Source organism: Poecilia reticulata, linkage group LG13, assembly GCF_000633615.1.
Source record: "Poecilia reticulata strain Guanapo linkage group LG13, Guppy_female_1.0+MT, whole genome shotgun sequence".
NCBI classification, from domain to species: Eukaryota; Metazoa; Chordata; class Actinopteri; order Cyprinodontiformes; family Poeciliidae; genus Poecilia; species Poecilia reticulata.
The window spans coordinates 28,607,055-28,619,924 of NC_024343.1; the positions used below are offsets into that span (position 1 = coordinate 28,607,055).

The window sequence follows — 12,870 nt, forward strand, 5'->3', positions numbered from 1 at the left end:
GAATTCTGCCACCTTGCGCCAAAGCTAAGAAAAAAAGCTTTCCTTTTCACGTAAAAAAAAAAAAAAAAAGACTAATTCCTGTAACAGGCAGGAAGAGGCTGGGCAATTAGCAAGAAATAATTACCAACATCTGCTTTGGAAGAGTTCAAAAACAAACATCCAGACTTCTAAATAGGCCACATTTAGAAGGAGGCAAGCTGCAAACCTTCTGGGTAAAGTTTTACATTTATCAGTTGTCACTAAAAGCTTTCGCAACAAGTTGAACTTTAATAACACAAAACAGAACATACAATTTGTTCCTTATTGTATTTGCTTGTTTGTAACTACATAAATCAATCTTCATGAGCCTTTTTTGGTCTTATGGCATCTGAAAAAGCCTTTTGACGAGCTCTGCTAGCCTGTAGGTCTACACTTTCTCCTGTAGGGAATCTTTAACTTTCCCCTGACAGGATCAGACTGTATTTTCCTCTGGCTAAATAACCTTGAGATAACATGTAGGAAAAAATACAAAGACCCAGAATCAGAAAAACTGAACTGAACAACCACCTTGCTTTCAAATCTACAGAAGGTTATTCATTCAATAGTCCTACAATTTTTCTATAGGATATTAAAAATGGCCTCTTTTCATTTCAGTGTCCTAAAGCTGAATTGTGATGGCTCAGTCCAACTCTGAAGGTTAACGACAACACAATAAGGTGAACTCTGCCTGCTGTCGAGCCGTGAGTTTGTTTTTCTGCTATTAGGAGTGTTTTCACAGCAATTTGGCTTTATTAAAATCCAGAGGCTTTGAGGAAAACTTCATAACCAAGGGGAACTAACAGGAAACAACAGCACTCTGTTCTTTATCAAGAGTCGCTTCCAGGTCAAAGGTGGAGTGAAAACACTGGGAGGAAATATTGCAAGTCAAAGTTATGCTGAGAAGTCTTTGTGCAGATGATATTTTCAGTTTGGTAAACAGAAATCCAAGAAAACTTTTTTTTTATTACACCTCTGTATCAGAGGGAATGAAGACGGAAATTAGTTAGAAGCTAAATCTGGGACAATTCAGCTGTTCTCTACTGAGAATATTGCTTTCATGCATCTTCCTTGGTATATATATGAACCAGACTAAACCTATGTTGGACATTTCTAGGAAGTCATGAGAGAACATAATAAAGAGAGGTTTATTTATATCAACACAGTATGGCAATAATATTAAAATCTTTCTATTCCAAACGTACTCGATATGTATTTTTCCATAGTCTATATTGGAAAATAATGTATAATGTATCTTGACTAAACATACATTCAGTTTTATATTAAATTAATTTATGAATGCTACTACTTTATGTAATGCCAATTGGAACCACATTGCCTGACAATCAGACACAATAATCATCTTGTAAACTGTGGTTACAAACAATTTTAATTGTTTAACTTTTGCTTGGTATGGAGCTTTGAAATATGATTCAATATGAGAATACTGTAATTAGCTGCACTTATGTATAATTTTGTTTTACTATGTGTCATATTTTAGGTTCAATAATAAATAATTATGATTATCCTAGCAATTAAGAATTATTAAAGTTGATACATTTAAATTTTGATATCTTAACCTTATCTTACATAGTAAGATAGAGATGATTTGACTTTGCAATCTTGTGCACCAAGAGCTGAAATGTTAAACATGTATTAGAACAGTTTACAGGGTTTCAGGAAGTTTTTTTTTTTTTTTTTTTTGCCTTTTCCAGAAAAGGGAACACTAAGTACATAAACAGTTTCAAAGTTAACAAAAATACCAGCACTCTAAACAAAAAAATAGCTCTACTATTAGGTTGTTAACATAACTGTGCCCACAACTAGGACTAAGTTATACATTTTTTGTACCAAATGGATGTTTGACATTATGTAAAAAAAAAAAACAGCAAAACAAAAAAACAGCAAAACAAAACAAAAAAAACTAATTTCTTTGGGGTTTCAAGTTGCGATAGAAGTAAGAACAAGCGCGACAGAAAATTTTAACGGAGATGAGGAAGGTTAATCAGAATACAGCAAAATTGTTCTGTTTTATTTTCTTGAGCTTTAAACCTGTCTTTCATGTATTTGAAAATATTATGACATCTTGGAAATCCTAGAGTTGAGGTAAGTTATTCATGTTCCATGACTACACATGGAGGATGCAGTCAAAGAGCTGAAAATGTCTTTGTAAAGATGCGTCCTATTTTTTTAAAAACTACAATGAAACCTGTTATACGAGGTTTGCATTCAGTCATAAAATAATCTCTACTGCTGATATGAATGTGTGTAAAAAAATCCTATTTAGAAAAGAAGATTGAAAAAAATATTTAGTATATCACAATACAATACTTTAAGAGAGAAATTGCAATCGTTCAGCATTAGTATCCGCAAGTCAGGACAAAAAAAGAGAAATAGAGTTCCAGAAATCTAGAAAAATTTGATCGGTGAGTCTAAAATGCAAAATGCTGTTACTCATTTAGCCTTTTAAGTTCAAGTTTCAAACTCTTCAATTACTGCCTTCGCTGAATGGTGGAGAATAAATCAGTGGCTACTGTTCTGCTTCTGGCCATTTCCTGCCAAAGAATCTCAACACACTTCTGTGTTATTTTAGCATGTTTTCTTGTCTTTTCCATTTTGAAAAGTAGCTCAAAACGGACTTTGCCTCGTGTGAAATAGAAACTAAACAGCTTAATTAATTTAGATGCATGTATTTTGCAATAATTGTGTCATAAATGTATTTTCTATTAATATTTATTGTGTAATTTTGCCCGTATAAACTAAGTTGCTCAAATTAAAAGTTGTATGTTATTCGTTACATTTGTCAGAGGACATGGAGGACTTGCAAACTACAAACAGGAACAACCTCTCATTCCATGTCGTAACTTTGAAACTTTTGTAGTAAGCTCGAGAGCACATTTCAGATCAGAGAAAAGCGTATCTGAAACTGAAAAAAAGAAGTGTTACATTGATTTCAGACCTACATCTCACTTTGGCTACCAGCACATATGGCAACACATTTTTGCCTTCTCAGATATTTTCTCTCCGTGTTTGTTGGCCGCAGACTGCTAAGTTTGAGGGGCTTAAGTCCAAAACATTTGGTACCGCCTTGTGTGAAGCAGGCTGTCCCTAATATGTCTCACAGAGCTGCAGTCAATCTGCTGGTACATCACAGCTGTGGAAGTGTTGTGCTTGTGCCTAGGAAGCTAATACGCTGGTATACAACCTCAGAGGGATTACACGCAGGATGCCCAAATATGGCAAATGCTCCCAGACTGTCCAACTGATGTTCTCAGACTTCATCAAGTGCAATAACTGGAAGGGTCAGACGGCCCGAGGATCTCTCCAGATTCTCGGAACCGTGGAAAGTTACTCAGCAGCCCGTGATGTGTGCGTTTCATCTCACTCTAGTTGGGCTAATGTTTAGCGGAGGAAAGACTGCAGGAGGACAGAGCCATTAGGAGGAAGTGGTCGGAGGAAATAAGAGGTAGTGGGAGTAATGAGGGGGGTTGTGGCTTTTAAGAAACCATTTTATAAACACAGAGAGTGAGAGCAATAACACTGAGCATGTTGATGTAGGAGAGAAAGACACAAATGGCAGCGAAATGTGCAGTTTCATTTTGGCAGAGGCATGAAGCGGCATGGGTTATTCAGTCTGACCGGGCAGAGAGAGCGATGATGCTCACACCTCGGTACAGGGAAGAGAAATGGTGTCATTATGCTGCAGGTTGGCCTGTGAAGAGACCAATGAAGTACAGCAGGATGACTATATCTGCAGACCAGTGGCTGTCAAGGCATGTAAAATAAATCAAAATGAGAGGCACTGAGAAAGGGAGAAGACGGCCCAACTTTGAGCCCGAGAAGTCCCTCAAAAAGATAAAAGCTGTGTTAAGATGTGCAAATGAGTCATAGTACAGTATTGAGTTAGTGGTGGAGTAGTTGGAGAGCATCATGAAAGCTCCAGTTTTTCCATCGTGCTCATGTGTGAACTCACCGAGGGACTGACCACAGACGAGCCGCTGCGCTTTCATATCGTGCCTTTGAGTTGGCCAGAAATGAAAGCGAGGCTTGTAGCAAGAAACCCACACTGTTCTTTAGAGTCAACGCCATCCTCAGCAACATGTCCGCTGTGAGTTCAGGATGCCTTCAAGCAACACCGTGCACAAGTCCAACTGATATCAATCATCCAGATCCAATACGTTAGAGAAGTCTGCACTACATGTAACAGGATTACAGCAATCCGATTAAAAAGGGGATAAATGCATTAAATGCGACCTTCCTGCAGGTGTATTGAAGGAGGAAGAAAATACTGCAGAGGTGACATTTGGAGGTCTTCACATGACCCAGTTTTATTTTAAGAAAATGAGATATGGGAAGTGTATTTATTTATCAACAAAAAAAAAAAAATCTACTGATGCCACAATCTGTGTTGTGTTGCTTTGAATTGCATGGCACCTACATGACATGAACTGGATTAATTCATTTTTAAATTAGCCAAGTAAAATATAAAACTTTATTCATGTAAAACCTTACAAGACATACATGATGCTGCAAAATGCTGTATAGAATTAAACCTGATAACATGGACTTATGTATATTTTTCTGACTAATTCTGTGTTTACAAACTCCAGAAATAAAAGAATAAAGGCCAAGTAAGCTTTCAGACCATCCACAGATACTTTGAGTGTTGAATTTGTGAGGAAAAATGCAAAAGTTGTTACATTTCACACAACACAATTAACCATTAAAATAGATAAACAGTGGACTCAGCAATATTTATTGATACTAAAATAAGCAATGAAGGTGAAAAAAATACATAGAAAAATTTTATCAAATACAGTAAAGGAAAAGGAATTCACATCTAAATCACATCTTCCTCTTATCTTCACAGCGTCTTATAATTTTGTTGACATAAAATAGCTGAACTATAATGATGGCCAGTTAGAATCACAAAAACTAACTTGGATTTTGTGGTTTAAGTATATTGGAAGAACTTTTTATTTCATATCGGTTGTTCCGCTTTATTTTCACTTCCAGCTTTGTTCATTTTCCCTCTTAATACTCATTATTAGTAAAAATTCTTCAATGTTATAACAACTAATCAAGAGTAGTTCTGTTTTTACTTCGAAACCCCAGTTTCGAAGCATGCTTTTATTTTGAAAGCCAGTTTTCTTGACTTCCTGAAAGATCTGACAACGAAGCAAGTTAGCGGTAGATTTGTAAAACTAGTTAAAGTTGTGTTGAATCCTGTATGTAAATTCTAACCTCTGCCATAATGTTTCAGCTGCTGACCCCAATTAGTAAGAAGGTTATCCACCCAACTACAGAATGGGCTGCAGTGACACTGAACGTTCCTCAGGACATTTCATAGCTCCTCCTAGAGGATCCCAATGTGTTCTGAGGCCAGAAGGTACATTAAGTCCCTCCAGAAATATTTGTGGCGCTGCGCCAGGATCTCCTCTCAGTAAACACACCGTAAAATGTGGATCTCTATTAAAAATAAGTGACATTGCTGCACGTGTTTGGGTTATTCTCCCTTAACAAATGGGCATAGAATTCCACTTATTAATCTTTCACGCCAAAACGTTGAATCGTCTTTACCTAGTGACCTGTCCGAAAATGTTCAAGATGAAGTACACAGCAAGAAAGACAGCTAAAAGAGTGAAAATATTAAACAGATTACTATAAAATTTCTGGTAAAGAGAACAGCAGCTTAGAGACTTTATCAGCCAAAATAATAATAATTGCTTGGGTCAATATGCCACGCTTAATTTAATAAACATTAAAAAGCTAACTTTAAAAAACTAGCAGGTGTTAATGCCTTCTAATGTCAAAATAACAAACTGATGTCTTTGTCTGTAACCCGTACCATTCAGATTAATTAGGAAAAGGCCACTTTTCTTGGCAGTGTCACGCTTTGGTTTTAATTAATGATTTACAGACGGTGGGAGAGACGAAGGGGGGTGAAGGGAAAGGGCGAGGGTGTCAGGCCGCATGAAATCTCTGGCGCTGCTTCGTCGCTAATTGCGCACGTAGGGGGTCTCTTACCTTCGCTGCTCCAATTTGCTCCTTCCGAAATTTTTCCAAGGGAGTAATCAAGACATCATCTGCATTCTGAATCTGAAACAGAAAAAAAAAATCAAAGAAAACGCTGAGAGAGTGTGTCATCCTGACTGAAAGATGGGCTCCGAGTCATCACAACCCTGCGACTGACTCAAAAAAAAAAACATTGGGAAAAATATACCACAAAACCCAATTTAGAAGTCATTCAGTTTTGTCACAGAGGAAATTACGAATGAGAATCCTCCATCTCAAATCAAAAGCGCTGAGAGGATGCATTAGGTTCAAATACATACGAAGGGTAAGCAATCAGATCCATTAGCATCTCTTTAACCAGCGACAATGCACAATGTATTACTGTGAGGGACCAAAATGAGTACAGCAGAGATAAGAGGGGGGAAAAAAGCACTCAACAATGGCCTTAGTAAGTATGAAAAAAGTACCATCTTTATATGAGCTCTGAAGCACCAGGATTGTCAAACCTCGCTGAAATATGACACAGTTGTGCAGATGAGGCGGCTTTACAAGCGCAGCCTGCGATGCATTTTAATTTTTGAGGCAGCGCTCGCCTCCACATGCTGGCGACCTCTGGAGTGTCACGACTAGAGAGAAAGGTCTCTCCTGTGGCCCTCTCCCTTTTTATCCCAGACAGAAAGCGATACGGCGAGATATATTGTGCCAATTACAGTTCACGCTCAATCCTCGCGGGTGAGCGGTTCAAAAAGGTGCCATTAAGGTGCTTCTGAATTTCCTACGGATGGGTTTTCATCCGCCAGGATTGGATGACATCAGACTGGTGGAGCCGCTCAACGGCAGAGTCTGTCACAAATGACGTGGTTCTTAAGGTGATTTAAGGTGTGGTTCTGTGTGGTGAGTATGCGTGATAAACTGTAGACCCAGGTCTAATACATCCATGATACCAGCACTAATTTAGTGCTGTCAGCTCAGATGGGCTATCAGCTCCTGAGCCGTAAACCACCAGACACAACCGTTGTGTAGATAGAGTTTTTGTTTTGAGCCATTAATCTAAATGCACAGACCTTTCACACGTACAGTCGATGGCTTCGAGAATGGGGTCAAAATCTCTCAAAACAAAATTAATTTGCTGCTCCTTTTACAGTGCTTTGAACAAAACTCTGAATTTTGTCACATTTGTCAAGTTGCAACCACAAACAATGTAAAGTAAAATTCTTTCCTCGCATGTGTCTTCTGTTGTAGCTTTTTTTGTTGTTGTCATATTTCAATGTTTTGGGTGAAGAACCACATCTAGTATTAGACAAAAATGTCATATATTAACAGTTTAAATAAACGTAGCAACTAGTTGGTGGCAACAACTGAATCAATCATTTGTGATAACTGGCTATGAGTCTTTTACAAATCTGTGGAGGAGTTTTGAACTGTTTTAAATTAGCCACATTTAAATGTGGCTGAATTAGACTGTTTACCAAGTATTGGTGGTCTCTTCTGTTAAACCAAACCTCAAGCTTTGAAAAGCTTAGAAAAGCTGAAATAAACATGATTGTTCGTGCTCTTAGTTTCATCCTGTCTTGATATTTTAACAGCCCTTTTACTTGCTTGAATCAGAAGAAGGTTGACCACATCCAGTAAGTTCAGGTCTTCATACAACGTCCAAAAGAGACGGCATGTTACTCCTGTTTTAATCTCAATACGTTGGCTACTGGCATATTTTAGAATTAATTTTAAAATCTTCCTCTGTCCTTTTAGAGCCCTGCATGGTCAAGCCCCAGCCTACATCTCTGACCTTCTAGTATATCTCTTCTTGCAGTTTGTCACTGAAAGGTTGTTAATGGTTCCTGGGACACATTTTAAGACCAGAGGGGATGAATCCCTTAGAGCGGCGCTGCTCAGATTGCAGAGGGTATAGCCTCCATCTTTGCAGTGTCTTGATTATGTTCATTTATTTTAAGAGGCAGCTGAATACTCATTTGTTTAGACAAATATTATTCATGCTGTTTTATATTTAATGGTTTTATCTCCTTGTGTTTTTAATGGTAGTTTCTATCGCAAAGCACTTAATTGTTTCTGACCTGTGACAGTGCTACATATTTAAAGTTTATCTGATGATTTTATTGTGTTAACAATTTGAACACAATCATATTTTGTTTTTGCATACAAGTCTTCTGGCTGGAACCTTTGTTTTTAAAATGTCTGTTGTACATCTGCAAATCTGACGCATAAACAACATTTGCAACAGAGATGAACGTCAAAACTGATATTCTTGGTCTGGTGGGGATGACTTTTTGTTTCGAAAATCATTCAGATGGGATGCTGGAAAATATTATTGTTGTGTGCAAGTTATGCAAACAGGAGATAGCCTATAATTGAAGCTATTCAAGCCTAAAATGGAATCTCAGTGCAAAACATGTTGCAGCACGCACAAAGTTAATTTCAGCATCAACGTTTCTAAGAAGGTTCAAAGAAGTTCCATGAATGACCAGAAACTCTTCAAAGCTGAATGGGTTTCATAGAACTTTGCACAAGTCTGATGGTTGAATACATAACAGATTAAAAACAATAAATGTCCTTGTTGTCGAGCTCACGTTTGTATTTAATTCAATAATTTAGCAACAAAAAGGGTTTTTGGATTGAAGATGTTGCTTATTTTGTCGATACATAGTTTTCAATTAAAATGTGGTTAATCTGACAAAAATTATTATTCAAGACCCACTTCTATTACTAACTCTTTAATGTCTACGCCACTTAAAAAGTCCAAGGGTGCTTAAACTTAACTGAGACAAGTGAGGTCTTCAGTGCTTCAGGTGTGGGTTCTTTTCTGACCCCTTCATAGATCATGGATGCCTAACTGAAGTAAGTTTGGTCAACCAACCAAACTTACTCACGTTTCTCGGTTTCTTCACAGAATATAATCTACTAACAAGTGGACTCTGTCTTACAATTAGGCTAATTTGTTGCAATTGTATTTTGACTTAGTTTTGCTTACATAGAATTTTAGCTCCATTGTGTTTGTCTATTGCAAAAATGTTAATCAAACACATTGAAGTTATAGTTGTAACAGCAAAAAGTTTCATAAGATGAGAAGACTTTTGCAACAGTATATGCAATTTTATGGACTGCTGTAAGACCCCACTGTGCTTGTAAATGTGTAGTCTTGGTGTGACACTGCAAATTGACGGTTCCATATTTTGCACTTTATTCATGATTTTTTCTCAGATTAAGTAAGTTGCACTGTATCGCAATTCAAGTGCGGATCACCTTCTTACCGATTCTGTTCTGACACGTCAGACAAGCGGTGAACACTTGATTTGTGTGGATGTCATAAAGGTGGGCAGGCTGGTCAAACTGTAACTGCCAGACCACTGGGAGCGTCTCAGAAATGTCAAGGACAAACTATGAACTGGCAGCAGGCGGATGGGGGATGTGCTGGAACAAGCCTGCATGTGGAGGGCTCACCACAGCTCTCCAGGTGTTGTTTAGCAAGCTGGAACTTGATCATTTTGTTGATGAAGATGTATATGTACGGCTCTGTCTGGGATCATCATGATCTTAAAGCTTAACCCTGTCAAGTAATCTTGAGATTGGACATTTTTTACTAGAAGGTAGAAAGTTATTTACTCTGTGATAGAAACTAACATGGATTAAGATTTGCTGGTGTAATGTTGCCTAAAACAATTTAAGTTTCAGTAGTTTGCAACTAAGTGAGCGATGCTGAAAAAATTTGTTTATCTCAAATTTTTCGTCGTAAACATGAAAAATAAGTTGTGTTATAATCAAACATACAATCAAAAAATAAAGACCCAGTTTGCCAGACTTCACTGAAACTCTTCAACAAGGAAGGATAGTGATGGTAGGACAGTGAAATTATCCAGTTTAAATAACGTTTGTCAGTGTTCAGAATTAACGACTTTATTGATGCTAGAAAAAATATTTCTTCACTCAAGACAACCTAACCCAGAATTAGCTATGCTTAACATTCAGACTTTGACCAGAAATTCTTCAAACTTAATATAGATTGGCCATTTTTATACTGTGTTATTATTAGACATCAGATTGTTTTCCTGTTTTGTTTGAATAATCAATGCTGCAAAATTAAAGTGTTGATTTTACTTTAACCATTTAGGGTTGCATGGTTGTCACAAAGACAAACCATGTGTGAAAAATGGATGGATATAAATAATTGATCTTAACCCCAAAATGAATATTATATTTGACATCTTGTCACTTAACCCAATTTCTAGGTTGTAAACTTAACTCCGTTTGCTTGTTCAAACCTCTAATGCAATTCTGTTGTGTTAAAGAAAGGGTTTTACATATTACCCAGGCAGATAGTGCCATTTTATATCACCATCAAGAAACTGTGCTTTCTTCAGTTGTTATTAAAATGCTGTATGTATGAAAAATATTTTAAAAGAAATTTGACTTTGCATCATAGCCGTATTTGATGCCTTGAAATGGGCTCGGCTCACCATTTCCTACCCCTCCCCCCTCCATCCAGCACATAATCACAATGAGTCTCCATGGCGTCCATTGATAGATACACTTTACAACCTTTCTTAGCTCAGCAGTTCCACCAGGTGTTGGCTAATTGCTGCTGCCGCTAGTCAGGTGGAGCTGAGTGAAGGAGGCACACGCAAAGGGTTGCTCTGTGGGGCGGAAACTCAGCTGGGGGCGGAAGCTTCAATGCGGTTGGTAAATAGGCGCCGCAATTTATGAGCAAGTGCTAAGGCATCCCCGAATGGCTGCCATGATGGGAGATATGTATGAAAGAATCAAAGCAACACTCCAACATGATATGAAGCTCAATAAAATTGACTTTGCATAATATTCCTCCCCTTTTAAGTTACCTCAGGACTGGAACGGCCCACATCTGACCCAGGAACTGGTTGTTTTTATCCCAACGTAAGAAATATTTATGTATGTTTCACATAAACAAAAGAGAAATCATGCCAGAAGAATACATATTGCAAACGTAAAATGAAAAGATTTCAGCAACAGCACTAGTGTATTCTGTTTTTATTTATTATATATCAAATAATAATCAAAATAAATGTGTTTCTAATGGGGAGAATTACCCAGAAAAGATTCACAACATTTCCCAACGCCACAGAAAGAGAGATAACTGCAAAACAAATCTATAAACCACAAGATTTCACACTTGGATTGACACTCCGCTCTCAGCTCCCACTGTACAAGATTACATTTTTAGATGAAACCCACAATTTAATCACTACAAGATCTCACATTTGGTTTAACTAGTGAGAGTTCGTGATATACCCATGGTACGATTTTCTCTTTAAATTTATTAATTCATTTTTCTCCTATTTTTATAATCAGCTGCTTTTAAGAAATTTGAGTAGATGTTTCCGTGCAGCCACTCCCATCCTGTGTGAGCCATTAGTAAATGAGGTGGTGCTCATGTAAGGTAAAATCAAGGCAAACCGACACTCTGCAACGGCGCAAATGTAGAGGAGATCAGATGGTCATCTAATCTAGATATATTAATCCCCCAGTCGTAGAAATTTTATTTGGTGCGTCAACAGCAATGCTTAATATTACCCTGCCATTATTTTATTTCCTTTGTCTTAACTCTAATGCTTTTAGTTTAATTGAAACAGTGCATTATCCTGCTTCAAATGTAGATTTCTAATATTAAAACACTGAGCGTGTTTTACACAAAGCGCTCTAATCTAACATTCAATAAAGTTTATAAAAATGTCTTCTAATAGGATTGGTTTCTAAATATATTTTGACTTGGGATTTCTTTGACATGAATATCTCATGTCAAAAATAATTATTAGAAACCAGCGCACGATATAATGTGGGTTCAACAGTAATTGGTATGGAAAGATTTGAATTTGAGATAGTAATCGCTACACGTTGACATACATATTTATACATGAAAGCAGCCGACTTATTCAAGACTCAATGGATTACTTTCAGGCTGGAACTGCGCCCACTGCCCTCAGCAACAACCCCTCACAACAGGATTAAATCCATATGAGCCAGCTCCGTGTGATGCTTGAAAGGATGCAGTAGCACTAAGCAATTTCATTACTAGATAGAGGGAGGTGGGGAGACATGTCAACGCGCCACGTCTTCGCTGCTTCCGTTTGTCCAAAGCCTAAATATCAAAAGTGTAACTCTGAGGTTAATTTAGCAGAGGAAGATTAAAAAGCCACCAAGGCCAAAACATATTAAAATGGTTAAAGAGAGCTAGAATTTAGAAAACTACTTTAGGAACGCTACTGGTCCGATTTGGAGCAGTCGTGGAAAGACAGTGGCCTTGAGGTGATTATATCAAATGCAGTTGGATTTGAGCCATATACAGAAAAATAATAAAATAAATAAAATTAGTCATGCTGTTTTTCTCACTGGCTTCAATTTTGTGATTAATGTCAGTCACCTTTTGGGTAATGTGCATTTTTCTGTGCAAATGTGCCAGACGTGCAGCACCTTGAATAACAGGAAGTGAAAATTACTAATCAAAAATTCCCAGGCATGACATTAAATAGTATAATAAATTTTGTGTTGTTGAATTTATTTTATAGGATGGAACCCACAAATATGCCAGTAGTTATTTTCTTAAACACAACCATTACTTGACATATTGATCTACTAAATCAATACATTGATATTAAAGAATTGATATTTCTAAAATTGTGTGGTGTTAAGATGGTGCAAAAAATGTTGGATTAATTTTAAAAGGTCTTTATACATCTTTGCCAAGGTTTCCAAGAAATTTTTCTGTCTCTGTAAACAGTTTTACCAACATTTTACTTTCTAGAAAAACAGCATTAAAGCCAAGTTGGTCACCCTACCAATAAAAAAAAAAAAAAA

At 37.1% G+C, this 12,870-nt stretch overlaps 1 protein-coding gene across 5 annotated transcripts in view; it reads right to left on the bottom strand.

Annotated features, from left to right (window-relative positions):
* The window catches only part of arhgap42b (Rho GTPase activating protein 42b), a 115,177-nt gene that overhangs the window by 30,361 nt on the left and 71,946 nt on the right, over positions 1–12,870 (bottom strand). For all 5 annotated transcript variants that reach the window (XM_008426418.1, XM_008426415.2, XM_008426417.2 and 2 more), the window contains one exon: positions 6,043–6,114. In XM_008426418.1, the coding sequence (XP_008424640.1) occupies positions 6,043–6,114 (72 nt within the window). The remainder of the gene's footprint in view (positions 1–6,042; positions 6,115–12,870) is intronic.